The sequence below is a fragment of the Neofelis nebulosa genome, chromosome 13 (genome assembly GCF_028018385.1).
Source record: "Neofelis nebulosa isolate mNeoNeb1 chromosome 13, mNeoNeb1.pri, whole genome shotgun sequence".
Lineage (NCBI taxonomy): Eukaryota > Metazoa > Chordata > Mammalia > Carnivora > Felidae > Neofelis > Neofelis nebulosa.
In genome coordinates, this window is record NC_080794.1 from 54,142,332 (window position 1) to 54,162,056 (window position 19,725).

The 19,725-nt window shown below is 44.4% G+C and overlaps 1 protein-coding gene across 8 annotated transcripts; it reads left to right on the plus strand.

The window, feature by feature from the left end:
* Window positions 1-659: 659 nt before the first annotated feature.
* On the plus strand, window positions 660-19,503 carry HNRNPF (heterogeneous nuclear ribonucleoprotein F). Of its 8 annotated transcripts, XM_058697078.1 has the most exons (7): window positions 671-721; window positions 1,042-1,109; window positions 11,264-11,420; window positions 11,592-11,830; window positions 12,239-12,372; window positions 14,133-14,203; window positions 17,587-19,503. In XM_058697078.1, the coding sequence occupies exon 7, from the start codon at window positions 17,638-17,640 to the stop codon at window positions 18,880-18,882; it is 1,245 nt and encodes a 414-aa protein (XP_058553061.1). In that variant the 5' UTR covers window positions 671-721; window positions 1,042-1,109; window positions 11,264-11,420; window positions 11,592-11,830; window positions 12,239-12,372; window positions 14,133-14,203; window positions 17,587-17,637; the 3' UTR covers window positions 18,883-19,503. The 8 variants fall into 8 exon arrangements, with proteins under 8 accessions (XP_058553066.1, XP_058553067.1, XP_058553061.1 ...); XM_058697082.1 differs by lacking the exon at window positions 14,133-14,203; XM_058697079.1 differs by lacking the exon at window positions 11,592-11,830.
* Window positions 19,504-19,725: the final 222 nt, after the last annotated feature.

The following is a 19,725-nucleotide window of genomic DNA, read 5'->3' on the forward strand; positions in this document are numbered from 1 at the left end:
GCTTAACCTATGATGATGAATGTCTTGATCTCTTCCTCTTGTATGAAGAGTCTCCAAAAATAAAATGGTAGTAATAATTAACCCCAGAACACATCAAGAAAATCTCCACTGACTCAAGCTGGGTCGCCATATCCACCCAGCCTGTAGTCTCAGGTGTTCTGACACCCTTGCATTCTCCGTGGGTCTTCTGGGTCACCTTCAGAGAATAGAGGTTTTTCAGCCCAAGTGATAATTACGTGAGCAACCTCGGTAAACCTGTTAATCCTTCCCTAAATCCTCCAATCGGGCCGCCTTTATCCCTCTCGGTGTTCTCAGTTCCCTATTTTTTCTCTCGACAGGAAGTAACTCTCTTTTTCTTTTCTCATGCTTGTCTTCAATCCAGAAGTTCTTTGGGCTCACTGTTTGGTGGGGGTACTCTCTGAGTCAGTATCCTGATACCTTCAGCAGCTTAATATGGCTCAACAGCCTCCCCCCTGCCGCCTCTAAGAAGGGCTCACGGAGATCCTGCCGCTCTCCTCCCCGCATTGCTCCCCTCCGCGGGCCCGTCCCTGCCCTGCGCCCGGCCAACCAATCCCTGGCTCCACTCCATTCGCGTCACAATGGCGCCCTCGTGGCCCCGCCCCCGGACGCCAGCCGCGGAGGCCCCGCCCCGCAGCGCTCATTGCGTCTTTCCGGCTCCGTGTTGGAAGTAGCACTGCGCCGTGTCTTCCTGGAGGAGAAGGTGGGGTTCCGTGGGGAAACCGACTGGCGGTCACGCCGGCAGCCGGAAGTGGGGCGGGGGGACGGGCTCCCGGGGCTGCTGCTCTCGGGTGCTGGGGTATAGGGTCGAGCGGGGACCGGGCAAGCCTAGAACGGCGGGGCTGCTGGAAGCGCCGCGTGAGCCCCACGGGCGGGAGTTGTGCACTCGGGCCTACCGCGCGCCAGACCCCGCCTCTCGGAGGCTCCGCCCAGGGCGCGCTGCCAGGGGTTTCCATGGTGATGGTAAACAAGCCTCAACTGCCTCCGCTACAACTGCCAAGTTCCCCGCGTTCCACCCTCTAGGTGCTCGGAGGGACGACCGTGGTGCCGGATGTGAAGAAGAGCGGGAGCGTGGAGACTCGGAGCCCGAGGTGAGGGGCGGGACGGGCGGTGGGTCCGAGGCTGAAGGGCCTCACAGCTGGGACCAACAGGGAACTGGGCCCTCTGGGGGTGGGGACAGTGGGGCTGAGATTTGGGGTTGGGGGAGGTTAGGTCTGAAGTCAAGGGCTCACATGCAGGGACCGAATGGAGACTGGACACACGGGCTGGGAACGGCGGAGCTGAGAATTGGGGTCGGGGGGAGTGGGGTCAGAGGTCAAGGGCTTTACACTGGGGGAGTGGACCACGGGGCTGAGATCAAGGACTTTACACTCGAAGACTGGACAGCTGGACTGAGATTTAGGACCAGGGGAGGCAGGGCCCGCGGTGAAGAAGGGAGAAAAGGCCTTGTACGGAGGACTGCAGGGGAAGCGGAGCTTTAGCGCCCCTGCCAGGAATACCTTGAGGGCATCCGGCGACCGTGGGAGAGGGGCTTCATTTAAAAATGAAAGCAGTACTTTCACGTGGTTGAGTTGCACCGGACTGGTTGGGAGTTGACTCCTCCCCCCTCCCACGTTCCCGCTCGCTGAGCCTCCACTTTCGATCTTTGCGGCCTTTTCTTCCTCTCCGGGCGGCGTGTGTGCCCTGATCGCCGGTGTGCGTTTGTCTCCTGTCCTTGGAGGTATAGTGTTTGCATTTTGGGTGAAACTCTTTGGTTCTCGTTATCTTTGCCTGGTGGCCACATTTCAGCCGAGCGAGATTAATCGGCCATTTCTTTCTCCTTGTGCTTTATTTCTTTGTATCCTTGAATATATTTTTTGCTGATTCTTGACTGCGCCTGAGAAACTTCTGGACTCTCCCGGCGCCCGCGCTGCGCCCTCTACCTTCAGTGTACCCGCGTGGTTCACTGAAAGTGGCTCTGGGCGGCCTGGTGACGCCGAGCGAGTCGCGCTGGGACTCGACGGACCCTGGTCTTTCATAGAAACGGTTGGGAGGCCACGGGCCCCTCCCCGTTGATCTGTACCTTTAAGGGGCTCTCAGGACCCCCCCCCCCCCCCCCAGCTGCCTGCCAGACAAATCCCCAGGCCTGGGAGGCCCCCTTCCCCCCCAGCGCCCCACGCCGCCCTCCAGCTCCTGCAGGACCCCCGCCCGGCGTGTCTTCGGTCCCGGCCCGCCTGCCCGCGGGACTCCTTTCTCAGTAGCTTCCTTCCCCGGAGGCCCTAGGGCGAAAGAACGTGCTTCCTTCTCTAGTTTTCGCAACTATTTGTGGGGGCGTCCGGGCTCTTGCCTGCCACTGCGGGCCGCGTGCGTGGCGGGAGAGGAGCCCGCGAGCGGCAGCGCGCTAAGGGGGGAACCGCCGGATGGGGGTGGGGGGTGGGGAGCGCCGAGGGGTCCGGAGCCTAGTGGAGCTGGGAGAGGTTTGAAGACTGCAAATAATACTCCTTTCAATTCAAAACAACGTCGAAATCACCTATCTTAGTGTAATTCTCACTATTACACGTTTTTAAAGGTTAACTGTTTATTTCTGAATTTCTAGTGAGAATGAAAATACCTCGGGTTCTCCGGTTAGATAAAAATATAGTAGGATATGTCAGTGAAAAGTGATGTGATGTTTTCAGTGTTAATGTCTAGAGAAGATTCGTCATTTTAAAATATGTGAGTAATTTTCTACTTTAAATAAATATTGGGAGAGTGCTGATGTTACTAATTAATATTTAAGCGAGTCCATCTTTAGTTATCTCTGGTGCCCGTATGCATTTCTGTAAATTGATTCGGCTCATTGTGTATTATGGTGTTTTTATTTTTTCTCTTTTAACATTCTTTTTGTGGTATTGCTTTTTTTAAATTGACAAGTGACTGGCATTCACTTGAGTATTGTTACAAAGCTCCCTTTAAACATAAAATATTGAAGTAAAAATGTGAATTGATTTGAGTGAAAAGATTAATTAAATAAATAGGTTAGTCCTCCGATGTGGCCAAAATTGTGAAGGAGATTGTGGAGACCTATGGTGCCCATCGAGGGTAGTAAGTTCATGGAGGTGTTACAAAAACGGGAGGAGGGCTCCTCAGTCTGAGCTCTGGTTTTCAGACTCTTGTCGGAGCACATTAATTGACCCTTACTAGGTCCAGGCACAAAGCTAGGAGTTTCACCATGTTTTTGAGTCACATGCTCGTGAGTAGTCTCGTAAGGGGGGCGTATTGCTGTTCTCCCTGTTACAGATGAGAAAATGGAGGCCAAGGGGAAAATGAAGTCACTTCCCCCGGGGGGAGGGATACAGCTGGGAATTAGGACTCACGTCTGTCAGACGGGAACAGCCCTACTCGGTCAAGGACCCTGCCCCCCAGTTTATTGCCCTGAATTGCCGTTCTTGGGGAAAACAAGAGGCTGGTCAGAGGGAGAATCAGGCCTCACCTGAGACCAGTCTGGCTTATTTTACAACTAATTCCAGATATAATAAGGGTCTTACTCATAAATATTTCAGCTTACATTTCTACGGATCTTTAAAAAATATAACTGCAATACTATTATCACACCTGAAGAAATGCTAATTCTTTGAGATCATTAAGTACCCCGTGTTCAAGTGTACCTGACTGCACAATAAATATTTTTTTACAGCTGGCTTGAATTGGAATCTAGACAAGGTCACACCTTGTATCTGGGAGATCTATCTCACTCTTTTAATTCAGAGCAGTGCTGTCCAACGGAAATACAATGCGAGCCACATGTAATTTCACATTTTTTAATAGTAAAAAGAAATTGGTGTAGTTCACTGTAATTTAGTTTAATGTAATATATATACAAAATATTTGCTCATGTAATTTTAAATTATATTTTCACTTTTTTCAAAATCCAGTGCATACGGCACCTCTCAGTTTGTACCAGCCACATTTTAAGTGTGGCAAGTAGCTTCCTTATTAGTGCAATCTAGAGGTATTTTTTTCTTCTTTGTTAAACGAATTGGGTACAGTGTCAGAGTTCCTTCCTCAGGCTTTGGCTTTTTCTGATTACATTCAATGGCGTTTGAATCTCTGACCTCTGCATTTCCTGTGAAATGGCAGTTAGGGTTCTGTTGAGATTTTCTTTTTGGAAAGACTTCACTGGAGGTGTTGTGTACTCCTGCCTGAGGCACTTCTTGGCACTCCCCCTTTGTGAAGTTAGCAGCCATTGATGGTCTTTTCCCTAGATCTTTTGTTTTGTTGATGTTTCCAAAATAGTGATAACTTAAAATATTGCTTCTCATTTATTTGCAGGAATACTTCTCTAGGGAGGTAATTTTCTTTGTTAATCATTTGATTACTGTAAGTTGTGTGTTATTAATGGCAGGTTAAGTTTTTGATTCATTCCTTATGTTTATCAATATCTAACAATTTATTGAATCTCTAGCAGGTGCCAAAGACCCTTTTTCTGGTGTCTTTATGATGTGCTTTAATCCACTGTGGCTTTTAGTCTCTTTGGTGCACAAATTATCCAATCTGTGGCCAGTGGGAGCCTTTCAAATTGGTTCCTGACTTAGACAGGAAAGACCTCCGTGGTCTTTGATACCTTCCTTATTAAATGGGTCCACTTCCTTATTAAGTGGGTCCATTTATTCAACTGGACTTATAGTGATAGGCAGTTGGGTTGTTTCTAGCCTTTTCGTATTAGAAGTAGAACCGAGATGAATAGCCTTTGCAGGTGTCTTTGCTTTTTTTTGGCCATTTAATATTTCCACAAACGGTATTTAAAAGTGCCTCCTTATCTATAGCCTTGCCAAGGTAATGCGTTTTCAAAATTCTGTATTTTTTGCCAATATGGTAGGTATTTTAAATGTTATTTCATATCAGATTTTATCTTAAATGGGTAAAGTTGAGCATCTTCTCATGTTTAAGGTAATTTCTTTTTCTGTCTACTATACCTCTAGTCCATTTTCCTTTTTGGGTAGTTGGATTTTGTCTCTTTTTAGATGCTCTTTATATGTTAGGGATATTAATGCTTTGGGAAAAAATTGCAAATATCGTTCCCACTTTAGCATTGGTATTTTTGTTTAGCTTAGTATTTTTTAGCTATTCATAAGAGGTTTGGAGGTTTTTGTTTTGGGTTTTGTTTGTATTTATGTAATTTTTCAGTATTTTCCCGTATTCTGAGTTTGGGGTCATGGTTAGGAAGGTTTTCCCTACCTCCAGTTTATGGAATTCATCTATTTTCTTTCTTTTCTTTTTTCCGTGTGTAGGATATTTCTTAGCATTTCTCATAAAACGTGAAAAATTCTTAGTTAACTCATTCCCCTTCATTAATATGTCAGTGTGACAGACTGTAGGGATTGACTTTGAAATGATGAGCTACAATTGCATTCCAAGAATAAACCCAACTTGGTCATGATTATTTCTTTGTGTATTGCTGGATTTGGTTGCTGATAATTTCTTTAGGAGCTTTTTATCTGAGTTCATGAGGAAAATTAGCCTGTGAATCTTGGTAAACTAATTCTAACACTCTTGGGAATGGAAAATCAAATCAGGTTGATTGTTGATCAAAACAAAAATGCAGATGGAAACAAAGCTTTATAAGTTTAAAAAAACATCCATATGGACTTGGGCTAAGAAAAAGATCTCTTAAAATGGTACAAAAAGTGATAATGATGAATGGGTTAAAAAAGAAAAGACTAGAATGGAAAGTTCTGAATTCCCATTAAGTTTCTCAGACAGTTATGCCTCTTTTACAGAAATCCTCACCTAGTGTGAATATTAAAAATCTCTGTTGCACTCTCTCCTGCTAAGTCCATCTGCATTGCAAAGATGTTCCATTATTGACGTCTCCACAGGTCTTTGTTCTGCTTTACACAATATTTAGTTAGAATTACGCTGTCCAATAGAATATGAATGACATGTAATTTCATTTTTAATTGAGATATAATTCACATACCATACAGTTCACCTAGTACAAATGAGAGGTTTTTAGTAAATTCACAGCATTGTAAAAACCACCATTACCTAATTCAGGAATATTTTACACTGAAACACCCTTAAGCATTCTTGGGGTACATCCTGCTTGGGCATGGTGTATAACCTTTCTTACATGTTGCTGGATTCAGTTTGTAGTATTTTGTTGAGGAATTTTGCACCTTTATTCATAACAGATATTAGTATGTAGTTACCTCTTCCTGTGAAATCTGTTTTGTTTGGTTTTGGTATCAGAGTGTTCAGTTTGTTAAAGGGGTGCCATAACAAAGTACTCTAGACTGGGTGTCTTAACAGAAATTTGTAGTCTTGCAGTTACAGAGTCCAGAAGTCCTAGATGAAGGCATCAGCAGGGTTGGCTCCCTCTGAGGGCCATGAGGAAATGATACATTCCGGACCTCTCTCCTTGCTTTGTTAGATAGCTGTCTTCTCTTTCTCGTGTCTGCTTGTCTGTGTCCAAATTTCCCATTGGAAGGACACTAGCCATAATGGATTATGGCCCACTCTAATGATGAAATTTTCAGCCCATAAAGCAGGGTAATATTGGCCTTGTAGAATGAGTTGGGATGTGTTTTAATACTTTATTTTTTAAAAAAATTTTTTTTTCAACGTTTTTTATTTATTTTTGGGACAGAGAGAGACAGAGCATGAACGGGGGAGGGGCAGAGAGAGAGGGAGACACAGAATCGGAAACAGGCTCCAGGCTCCGAGCCATCGGCCCAGAGCCTGACGCGGGGCTCGAACTCACGGACTGCGAGATCGTGACCTGGCTGAAGTCGGACGCTTAACCGACTGCGCCACCCAGGCGCCCCATTAATATTTTAATTTAGTATATGTATTTTGATTAACTGTTATCTAAAATATTCCAACATGTAGTCAATGTTTTAAAATTGAGCTATGTTACATTCTTGTTTTAATCTTTGCAATTCGGTGTGCGTTTTATACTTAACAGCACATCTCAATTTGTACTTGTCACATTTCAAGTGTTCAGTAGGCACATGTGGTTAGCGGCTATCATATTTTTATCCTTTGTACCCAATTTGTTCTTTTTCCAAGCAGTTTTTTATATACTTGAAACTTAAATTTAGAAGTTCTAGCAACATATGCCTAGGTTATGTCTTTTAAAAATATCTGTTGGGAACCACACAACCATGTTTATCTTAAGCCAGGAAAATCTCCTTCCATTATTTATCTGTTCTATTTGTGTCTTTCTCCTTCTGGAATCCCTATTGTTGACATGTTATTTCTTTTGTCTCGTGTTACATCTTGTGTCCTCCAAATTTCATATCTTTTTCCCTTTGTTTCTGTTTTTTTCTCTTTGAGATATTTCTTGCACTTATTTTTCAGGCCACTATCCATGCTTTCAGTTTATTACTAACTTTATAAACTCAAAATTTGTTAGTACTAAAAAGTGTTGTATTCTGTAACTGAGTATCTGAAAGTGCTTTTTTTTCTGTTAAAAAATGTATGGTTTTGTTCAGCACTTCTCATTCCCTGATAACTGTTTTAAGCTGTTGTCTAAATGCATGGTATCCTCTCCGGGTGCTTGAGTCACTCTCATGTGCATTGTCCATTCCTTTCCTCTTGGTTCTGTTCTCCACTCTCCCAGGGCAGTGTGCTCTGGTCCCCTGAGCAGCAAACATTGAGCACGAGCTGCTACAGCAGTCTCCGCTCCTCTGGCAGCTGCCTGGGACCTGACAAGGTGTCAGCTCTCCACAGCGCCCCAGGAGGAAGCTCTAGGCCCCTTAAGGGACAGTTGGCACGTACTGCAGCCATGGCTCCGGGAGACTATGAGTGTAACCCCCACAAGCCTTCCTGAATGTCGGCTTTAAATGGTCACCCACCCAGGGAGGGGCTGCTTACTCCGGGGGAGAGAGCTACAGGCAGGTTGGTAGGGGAGGTGGTTCGGAATTGGTCTTAGCAGTTGTATTTTAACAGGTCCCCCTCCCCCTCCCCCTTACATTTCTTAGCTAGGCTAAAATCATATTTCCTACTGTGGATGGGGGAGCACTGCCAATTAATAGAGATGATGAATCCCTCACTTGAGAACAGATTTTACCTTTAGCAGTGGAAGTCAAATAGCAGTGGGTTTTTTTGTTTTTTTAGGAAAACTTCACCTGATACATTTTTTTTCCTCTCGTAATTTGGATTTCATCTTTGGATTCCATCTGTGGAATGCAGTCAATAATATCCTAGAGCAAGAGTTGCTAGTTCTGTGTTGGATAAAAATTTGTCCCTTATGTTAATTTTAATACAAGTGATAGAATTTACCTAACATTGTATTATACTGTTTTTGCTTTTTAGTTAACACAGATTTTGCAAAATGAACACTGAGGGAAACAGTGAAATATCACCCCAGACTTAGCTACAGTACATAAACTAAAGGGTTTAATAGTTAAAAGATAATGGAAAACAGCTTTCCTGTTTCTTACGGCTCATCTATATCCCCTTTTTGTGGATAAAAATATAGTAATAGCAATAAACATTTAGAACGTTAAATTATTTAGTGATCCGTCTACAGCTTCTCTTTAATAGCTCTGAGATAGCTTTGTGTATTGAACTTGGTTTGTTGTACAAATTAGGGTCAGAATTCTCACACTTCAGAAGCATGAGCCTCTTGAAAATTTTGGTACAACTGTGTGGGGGTGTGCTTTCTTGAAGCAGCTTATTCAGACCTAGGTCATATTCTCAAGAGAGTGACAGAAGTGTTTAAGAGCCACTGACTTTATACAATTGCTAGGTTAGAAGAGATTTGGTTTGTAATGTAATTTCCAGTGGAACAGGAATACTATCCATATAAAGAATTTGAACAAGCATTCAGGGAGGAATAAGCAGGGTGATGTTCAAAGGAGCAAAAAATACGATTTTCTAAATTCTGCTTTTGAACCTTACATATTTACCAGGGGGAAAGAGTTTCACATCCCCCACCCCCCGGCCTCACGCTTCTGGTTTGTTTAAATGTCACTTCCTCAGGTCCCCAGTGTAAATTAATCCCCATTTTCTAGTTTTGGGCCATTCAGATTTTGTCATCATACATTTATTTATTTACTGATTTCCTAGTCCACTGTTCTGTGGACCTAGCACAGCACCTGCATTTTGTAAGTGCACAATATTTCTGGGTTAATGACTCTCAATTTGGTAAATTGTATCTACTGCGCATCACTCAAATCCTTTCACAATTGCTTCATTTCTATCACAATGTTTTTATTGCAGGGTACCATTAGTTTTTCCTAAATTTGTGTCATTGCCTCCCGTCTCTATGCATCTGTTCCCACCGTTAGTTTTCCAGATAACAGCTAGACTGTTTTGTTGAAAAGCAAAAACTCAAATTTACACCACATTCCATTTTGAAACTATTAAGTGACTTCTCATTGGCCTTAGACTAAAGTACAAAATACCAAACCAGGCTTTCAAAGCTGTGTGGAGGATCTTCCTCTTTTCATTGGTCTCAGATCTTCTCTGCTTTCCTCTTTCATTGGTCTCAGCACAACATGCTCCCGTGTCTTCGGTACTTGTTGTTCCTTCACCAGGCAGGAACCATATCATGGCTGATAAATTATTAACAGCCACCTCCCCTGTATCACCAACCAGTTAAGCCGAGAAGGCATATGTAAAACTACTTAACCGCAAGAAATATATTCAAATAGGTGAGAAAATGCACACCAGTCATATAGATTACCAAGAATATATTTTGAGGAGGTTTTTAAGATGTGAAATTAAGGGGTGCCTGGGTTAAGCATCCAACTCTAGACTCGGGTCATAATCTCACGGTTTGGGAGTTCAAGCCAGTGTCAGGCTCTGAGGCTCAGCACTGACAATAAGGAGCCTGCTTGGGATTCTCTCTCTGGCTCCCTTTCTCTGCCCCTCCTTTGCTCATACTCTATCAAAATAAACTTAAAAAAGTGAAATAAATGCTTACAAAGCAGTCAGGGTACCTCAGTTCTGTAGAGATACTTTTCCAAAAACAAGCCAATTTTGTGGTTCATTCTTCAAAATACTGTTTTGCTTCTCTTGAATTCAGTTTTTAGTGCCTGTGTCTTTCCATGGGAGGCTGGATTTTTAATCATATCATCCACCCAGCTTCAACAATTACCAGTCAAGGACAGTTTTTCTTTACATCCCCCACCTAATAATTTTTAAGCAAATTCCAGCAAACATACTATTTCATCTCCCAATAGTTCCAAGTGAATCTCTAGAAATGTATTTTTTAAACATAACTATAATTCTGTATCTAAAAGAAGTAAATGTAATACTTTAATACCTTAAAGTTTTTAGTCAGTGTCCAGAAATGTCTTAAATGTTTATCAATTTGTTTGACTCAAAATCCAAATATGCCCCGTGTACTGTGCATTTGGTACTTGGTCTTTCCCTCGTGTACTTGGTCTTTTCCCTTGGAGCTGTTTTCTAATGGACTGAACTCATCTGTCCTTGTAGAATTTCCCCCAGTCTGGCTTTGCATACTCTCACCTAGTAGGTTCCTCTTACCTATAAATCATATTTATTTCATAGTTACTTCTAGTAAGTAGATTCATAGTTTTTTCTTTTCTTAAATAATTTCATTACTAAAGGTGTTTAACATAGGAAAGTAGAGACAAAAATATAATGAAACTCCATGTACCCATCACCCAGTTTCAGTAATTAAATCATGGCCCCTGTTGGTTTCATCTGTAATCCCACTCAGATTTAGAAACATTCTAGGTATCAAATATATCTCTTAAGTAATGACTCCAGAAATAAAATTGCAGCACCATAATTCACAACTAAAATTTTTAAATTCTTTGAAATAATTCAGTCACTGTTCACACTGCAGTTGCTTTAGTAATTATTTTCAAGATCGTATGCATTCGGATTCAGGGCTTCATGAAATGTAGTTCTTTTTCGTGTATTAAGAATTGCGAGTCTTAAAAATCTTTTAAATTGATGCAAAATATTTATAGGCGTTCATGGCCAAATATATAAAACAAGACTATATATAAAGAGGTAAAGAAGTTCTACCTTTTGTCCATTAGTTTCCATTCTAAATTCTTTCAAAGAGGTTTGTTGTATTTTCCCTCAGTTTTTGTGTGTGTGTGTGTGTATGTGTGTTTACGGTTTCTCCTTTCACCTAAACCGTGCCGATCTACTCCTCTCCTGCGCTGTACTCTGGACTTTTCCCCATCTTGGCACCTTTCGTGAAAACTCACTCAGAACGGCCTTCCTCGTTGCTTTTCTTCCCTCCTTCCTCCCACTTCCTGCCTGGGCCGACCGCGCGGGCCGCGGGCCGCACCTGCAGGACGCGTTTCCATTGGTGACATCTTGGCGGGCCCGTCGGTGGCACTTCCTCTTTTACACCCCGTGACCCACGTCCGGCCCGCCGCCCTCAGTCACGCGGCCTCTGCCTCCGGGACGCAGCCCCGCGCGCCGGCCTTCCGGACTCCGGACCCGTCGTGGTGAGCCGCCGCGAGCGGACGACCCCCACCCACCCGCTCATCCCGCCTCACCCAGCCCCCAGTACACCCCCACCGCCCCCCGCGAGTCCCGGGAACTCATTTTCTCCTCCTCCGCAACTCCCCACCCCCACCCTGCCTGCTCCAGGAACTCTTTCTTCCCCCTCGCCCCAGGAACTCTTCTCCCCCCGCGTCCCTTCTGCCCCAGGAAGTCCCCCCGACCCGACTCAGGAGCTCCGCCCCCCGCGGGTCCAGGGAAACTCTTTCCTGGCCGCCCCAGAAAGCACCCCCCTCCCAGGCCCCGACTCGGGAGCTCCGCCCCCTCCCCCCACGACTCCGGGAAGCCGGGACGGAGAACGCTGGCCCCACCTCACTCCCTCCTCGGCGGCCTAGAAGTTCCCACTCCCGCCTCCGTAAGCTTCCCCCCCCTTCTCTCCTCCCACCACCAGGCCCGGGAAGCCTTCGCCTCTTGACCTCTTTCCCCCTCCCCCCTCCCGCTCGGCCCGTGAAGCCTCCTCCCCCTCCCCCGCTTCCCTCCTCCCTCGGCTCGTCCCGCCCCCGCCCCGGAAGCTCCCGCTGATCCCGCCCAGGCCCCGCGACGGGGCGCTCCGGGGTCCCGCCTTCCTGTGGGGCTGAGCCGAGCGTAGGTTGTCGGATCCGCCAGGTAGACGACCAGTGAGCCCCCGCTCTGCGCTTCGTCTGCGTACCCCCGCCCCAGGAGCTCAGCGCCTGAGACCGCAGCTGTGCTTCCCGCCGAAATCGCTCAGACGCGCCCCTGGCGGCCCGCGGCTGCAAGCTTAAGAGCGCAGTTTCAATTTCAGGTTAATAACAAAAGGAGACGCACCTGGACTTTCCCGGAGCCTTCTGCGTTTTTAAGCGTCGGGTGGAATTAGGGGTCCTTTGGCTGTAAACCGCGCTTGTTTGAAAATAGAAATCAGTCCTGCTCCTCTCAGCGGTAAGTCTTAGAGCAAAAATGTCAACTGCGTAATCCTGAGGCAGCGTCTCTTGCTCACTGTGGTTTTAAGAGTAGAACTGTTTGAGTAATTAAGATACTCAGGACAACCTTCCTCTAGTGTGCCACCAGCTGTAGGTTAATATTTATTTACAAATAAGGGTGAAATTGCTCCTTAGGTCCTACTGCAACACAGACGTAAATAAAAGGTTGAAGCCACGGTCCCTCTGAATACCCACCCCTTCCTGAACAGAGGATGGGGGTTTAAGCCGGCCTGTGTACTCCGTAGATAAACCTAATCTGTCACGGCACTCGGAGGCCCGCCCTGTTTATCTTGATTGGATCTACCTGAATCCGAACTAAATCCCGTCTAACCAGTACAGTGAAGGAGAGCACATTCTGGAGAGCCTCCCAGGAGCCTTAGGAGTCTGTTATAAATGCAGAATCTTGCCCTATCCCACGTACGTTGTTTCAGAATCTCACATTTTAACAACATCCTGTACAGTACAGATAATTTGAATCTCCAGTTGCGGGACCTAAGAGCAGTGTATTTTCACACTCCAGCGATTACAACGTGTGCTCGTGTGAGACCCGTGCTCTCTATCAGTGCTTCAACGTGTGTGTTCGCGGGCATGCGCGCCCCATTTCAGTCTTGTGAAAATTGGCCTCAGTGTGTCTGGCCGCTCCTACGCGTGCATGTACAAGGAGGGTCCCCACGTTGTTGGTCTGTAGACCACACTGGAAGGAACCAGGAGCTGGGGTAAACCATATAAAAGAAGGGATTCAGGTCATTTAAGATGCCTGAGTTCTACCTTTCAGATTCCACTGGGGGCTAGCAGGAGGGACGGTTGAAGCTTTTTGAAAACCATCTTCCAGAGAATTTGAAATTAAATACCTTAACTTTTATACAGGTTCCCCCAACACTTCCGGGATAGTAGCTTATGTAATAATCACAGGAGGCTATAAAGACAAGTTTATCTTTAACACGAGGCACTTAAGCGAAATTAACTTGACTTTCCCGGTTTTACCTTTCCCAAACTAAGAATGTAGTTTAGTTCTCCAATGTACTCCTGAACTTCATATATCCTGATCCTTTGGGACACCTTCATCACTTGGCTGTGGGTGATGGTAGTAATGTTTTTCCTACTGAAAAGCATATTTTAACGTATACTTACATTCTTGTCAGTTAATTAAAATATGAACATCAGAGCAAATACAGGTCATAAGAAATGAAGTTTATCAAACAAAACTGGGAAGGAAAGACTTGGGCATCTCCACCCTGACCCTCAGGGAGTCTTATAAATTGTAAATTCTGTTGAATAGTTTCTGGCAAGCAGACTGGCGCTCCTCCCCGTAAAGGTCCGGCAGCTTCTGGAGTCTCACCTCCTGCCCCTGAGGTCCCTACCCGGAACTGTTCCGGCCTTGTTCCACCCCCTCCCTGAAGAAGCCCCTCCCACCCTTAGTATTTAGATATCCTCACAGAGCTTAGAGTTTTCTAAGTCTCATCTAGGCTAGTGAGTGTTTTCTTGCCGTTATCCTTTGTATTACCATATGAAAAGGTAAACCTTTTAAATGCTATGGGGGCTGTCCTGGGTGTGTGCTTTAATTATGGAAGCTTCATGGCTTTAAAAGAATTGCTGCCCCAACTTGCCCTTCCCTGGAGAAAGGGAGCTGGAGCCCATCCTAGCCCCGGCACCACCATCCCTGTTTGCTCTGGTGAGTGCTGGGCCACTGAGGCAGACGGCCATATCGCTCTTTTTTAGGACAATTCGTTACCTACCAGGAGTGTCTCCGACTGTGGGCATCCCCTCCCCCCCCCGGGTTGTTCTTAAAGGTGAGCTCTTTTAAGAAAAGTAATTTCGGTTTACGTTTGGTATATTTAAGTAGGTATATTTAAGTAGGAGATTTTTAAAGCATGAAGTAGAAGTTTTATCATTAGCTTTAAATCTAACAGCAGAAATCTATAGCACTCTTACTGAGTTTTAGTTAATGTCTTGAGCACTGTAAAACTCTACAAGGAATCCAAATGTAGAAGATTCTGAGGGCAAAGTGAGGATATTGAATTATGTTTGCATCTAAAATTAGGTTTGAGTTTCATTGAAAGAATACGGAATTACGTGTCATAGGATTGCTTGCAAGAAGTGGAACAGAAAAATAATTCCAGAGTATAAATAAACTTTTGTAGACGTGTTTGAGAAAAGAATGCTCTTCTCCTTGCCTTCAGAGAAGTCACTTTGTTTTTGAAACTTTGTTTTCTGAAGTAAAACACTTCTAATCTGTAATGTATTGTTAGGTATTTTAAGTAATTCTCATATGAAATGTTTGTGTTCACTTATGCTTCCTGCATGTCTTTCAGCCTAGACTGCCATATTGTAGAGGGAGGTGTTGACTTCACAGGGCCATCAGTTAATCTCTTGCTAATCTTGGGCCTGCTCTGTTGGGGGTGGGGCCACAGTGACCAATGGAACCGACACAGCCTGTCCCTGGTAGGCTTTCCAAGCAGTTTTGAAGACACATTTTGAACAAATCAGAGCAAGAATGTTATGGGAGTGTAGAACCATGAGACTTAATTCAAAGGGGAAGATCTTGTGGAAAGGTAGTATGTTTGAGCTGAGACCTTAAGGATTAGTAGGATTTGACTAGACAGAAGGTTGGGTGGAGTATATTTGGAGAGAGAATTAATTATCACGTGTGTCAAATGCAAGGGAGCAGAAAGCCTGGCACATTCCAGGCATAGGAAAATGGATAAAGGAGGGTTTTTGTTTTTTTTGTTTCTTTGTGTTTTTTTTTTTTGTAAATAGGAGTGATGTAAGCTAGATAATTGTGTTTGTTGCAGGCCAAAGTTGCAAGGTCTAAGCGACCCGTTAGCACTGTGGTTTGTGTTCCACTGCCGGTGGGAAGCCACTGAGAACTTGGAACAGGAGAATGACATAAAGCCAGTTTTAGGAGAACACTTGAGCTGCAGATTGGGTTGCAGTAAGGGCTAGCCATTACACTTGGAGAAGTTTAAGAACCAGGTAAGAGTATCCTGGCATGGGCTGTTGGTACTGGAATTTAGAAATGAGGAAGTAGAAATGAATATGAGGGCAATGCAGAAAGAAAAAGTTTGACAGTTGAAATCACAAAGGAAGGAATTATTGAGTCCTTACTGTGTCGAGAAATGGCTAGGGACTGCGTATAGAATTGTGAGAAACTTATTATTTGTTGAATTCGAGTTCCTGAATAGGATTTGGGAATGTGGGTTAGGGTGGTGAATGGGATCATTCCAGAGAGAATGAATTCATTGGATTTGAATTCATTGGGTGAAGTTGTCCAAGGATTATTTCACTTTCTTTGTAGAACCTCGGGATGGCAGGTAAAGCTATTTATACCGGCAGCCAGAGTGCTATAGAAGAGTGTCAGAGAAAAAGGCTGCTTTCATTTGTGGTGTATAGGGGCTGTGGATTAGTTTTGTATACCAGTCTGGGCCTCAGGAAGCATAAGGCTGGGGACTTGAGTGTCTTTGGCCCAGAGCTAGTTGATCTTGATCTTGTGAGGCTGCCTAGAAAAGGACTCACCCAAGTCCAGTGATATCCCTGCAGTTGAATGTTGAGGAAGGACTCCCTGGAAGAAGCTGGGAGAACCTATTTAGGGAATTAATAGGAAAACCAGGAGATGGTTACATCATAAGAGCCAGAGGGAGAAAGGATTTCCCAAGGGAGTTGCTTAAATCCTGCTGCTGGAACAAGTAAAATGAAGACAAAAAAACCTCTTTTCTTCCCAGTGGAGTGAAAGGTTTTGCCCTTTTAATGGTAAGGAGTAGAGGTGACAGTAGAGGCCTGCCGTCTGAGATTTTACTGAGAGGATCAGTAAATCAGCAAGTAGCTGGAGGCAAAGCTGGTGTCAGGGAAGGTATATTATGGCGTTGGTATAAATTGGCATATAATTGGTATAAATGCGCATGCTGTGTTCAGTGAAGAGACCATGAAGATCAAGAATTTCTCCGGGGTGAGTGGAGTTGGGACCAGAGCAGGACTGTGATCCTGCTAATGATGTCAGCTAATAGGAGAAGCAACTTCTTGTTTATAAATTTTTAGACTTTGTGGCAGTTTCTTCACATCGTCCCCATTCTTTGAACTAGATGATCACCCAAAGATGAGGGAAGATTAGGTGAGGTTGCTACAGGTTACTCAGGGCTTTGGGAGATTGGGGTTGGTGGTAGAACTTAGGCAGTATTGAGGGCCCATTTTAAGGTTGGTGACCCTGATTCTACAGTAGTCATTCCCAACTGGGAGCCGTTTTACCCCCAGGGAACATCTGGGAATGTCTGGAGACATTTGGGGGTTGTCACAACTGGAGAGGGGTGCCTTTGGCAGCTAGTGGGTAGAGGCCAGGGATGCTGCCTGACACCCTACAGTGCACAGGCCTGTTCCCCACAACAAGGAACTGTGTGGGCCAAAATGTGTGCCACTAGCCACTCAGCACAACCATGAAACAGTTAATCTTCCTGGGCTGTTTTACTGGGCACAAACGATAAAGGAGAAAGAGCATATGAATTCCATTTGTTGTAGGGGGAAGGACTGAAATCATTACAAAATTATCCTTTCTCACGTTAGCAGTTTTAAAAATAAGTGCTGCATAGAGTGATTTTTGTCAAATATTTAAATTACTATAAATCATAACGATTCAAAATGGTAATTTGTCAGTAATTGTTTTTCCTTTATACTAGTGCAGTTGAACCTTTCGTATGTTACAAATTTGCTCTGCCTTTTCTCTAATAACCAGAAAATGCCCTTGCTCTAACCTGACCGGTACTAATTCCTCTATGATCATGGCACTTACCCTCTTGCCTTTTATTTTAGCAATGTAATCTCATGTTTTCCTCCAGTTCTGAAAAGTTCTCTTTTTCTAGATATTGGCTTATTTCATTCTTTTGTCTTCTCTTCTAGAACTTAAAATAATTGACCGTTAGAAGTGATAGGTTTTGGCTTCAAAGCTTCCATATTGCTATTTTGTTTTTCTAAGTCTCCTAATTCTTTTTCTGCCTGAATAATATGTACATTTGGGGGGGGGGAGACCTTGGATTGAATCTCAGCTCAAATGTATTTTGTATATTTTCTTAACATTTAATTTTGCTTCTCTTTTTTCGTCTGCAAAATCAGAAAAACAACATTTACTGCATATTCTTGTACATAATAAATGAAAAATTATGTAAAGTAGTTTTTGCTTTCTTTTCAGCCACAAAAAGCTGCACCCAAGCTTGTTTGACGTCAGTCCTCTCAAGTGTCCATGATGCTGGGCCCCGAGGGAGGTGAAGGCTTTGTGGTCAAGCTCCGTGGCCTGCCCTGGTCCTGCTCTGTTGAGGATGTGCAGAATTTCCTTTCTGACTGCACAATACATGATGGGGCTGCAGGCGTTCATTTCATCTACACTAGAGAAGGCAGGCAGAGTGGTGAGGCTTTTGTTGAACTTGAATCAGAAGATGATGTAAAAATGGCCCTTAAAAAAGACAGGGAAAGCATGGGACACCGGTACATTGAGGTGTTCAAGTCCCACAGAACCGAGATGGATTGGGTATTGAAGCACAGTGGTCCAAACAGTGCCGACACCGCCAATGATGGCTTCGTGCGGCTTCGAGGACTCCCATTTGGATGCACCAAGGAAGAAATTGTTCAGTTCTTCTCAGGGTTGGAAATTGTGCCAAACGGGATCACATTGCCTGTGGACCCCGAGGGCAAGATTACAGGGGAAGCCTTTGTGCAGTTTGCCTCACAGGAGTTAGCGGAGAAGGCCCTAGGGAAGCACAAGGAGAGAATAGGGCACAGGTATATTGAAGTGTTCAAGAGCAGTCAGGAAGAAGTTAGGTCATACTCGGATCCCCCTCTGAAGTTCATGTCTGTACAGCGGCCAGGGCCCTATGACCGCCCTGGCACGGCCAGGAGGTATATTGGCATTGTCAAGCAAGCAGGCCTGGAGAGGATGAGGTCTGGTGCTTATAGTGCAGGCTATGGGGGCTATGAGGAGTACAGCGGCCTCAGCGATGGCTACGGCTTCACCACTGATCTGTTTGGGAGAGACCTCAGTTACTGTCTCTCAGGCATGTATGACCACAGATACGGAGACGGCGAGTTCACTGTCCAGAGTACCACTGGACACTGTGTCCACATGAGAGGGCTACCATACAAAGCCACAGAGAACGACATTTACAACTTCTTCTCTCCACTCAACCCTGTGAGAGTCCATATTGAGATTGGCCCTGATGGAAGAGTGACGGGCGAAGCCGATGTTGAGTTTGCCACTCACGAAGAAGCTGTGGCAGCAATGTCCAAAGACCGGGCCAACATGCAACACAGATACATAGAACTTTTCCTGAATTCCACGACTGGGGCCAGCAATGGGGCGTACAGCAGCCAGATGATGCAAGGCATGGGGGTGTCGGCCCAGTCCACTTACAGTGGCCTCGAGAGCCAGTCTGTGAGTGGCTGTTATGGGGCTGGCTATGGAGGCCAGAACAGCATGGGTGGATATGACTAGTTTTGTAGGAGCATTTGAGTTATTGCAATCAAATTTTCACAGGCAGCCAACAAGCAGTGAAAAGCAATTATTACTCTAGAGGAAGTTGTGGGACCCATTTTGCACCATGAGTTTGTGAAATCTGGATTAAAAAATTACCTCTTCAGTGTTTTCTCATGCAAACTTTCTTCTAGCATGTGATATTGAGTAAACTAAAACTATTTTCAGCTTTTCTCAATTAACATTTTGGTAGTGTACTTCAGAGTGATGTTATCTGAGTTAAAGTAGTTTTGAGTACATTAAATGGATCTTTTACACCACATCACCGTGAACACATTGGGGAGACGTACTTTTTTGGAAAACTCAAGGTGCTAGATCCCTAATTCAAAGAGGAACATTTCTCATGTTTGTTCATTCTAGTTTATTTTCATTTAAAATCTTTTAGGTTAAGTTTAAGCTTTTAAAAATAAGTTAGTTTTGAAAATTGAGACACATTACTAATACTGTAGGAATTGGTGAGGCCTTGACTTAAAACTTTCTTTGTACTGTGATTTCCTTTTGGGTGTATTTTGCTAAGTGAAACTTGTTAAATTTTTTTGTTAACTAAATTTTTTTCTTAAAATAAAGATTTTTCCACAATGACTGGCACCGACTATATACTCACCAAAAAGTAGCAAAATGGGTGGTTGAAGAGAAGAACTTGCTTTAACACTGCTGTATTTCAGTGTGAATTTCAAAATAATTTAGCACACGAAATCTAAGATTTCCCTCTATTCATATACCACGGTTAAATTAAAAGTTTGGTTTTTAAAATGCTAAATATGAGTGGTGGAAATGGTGACTGGAAACGCATCCCAGAGTAGT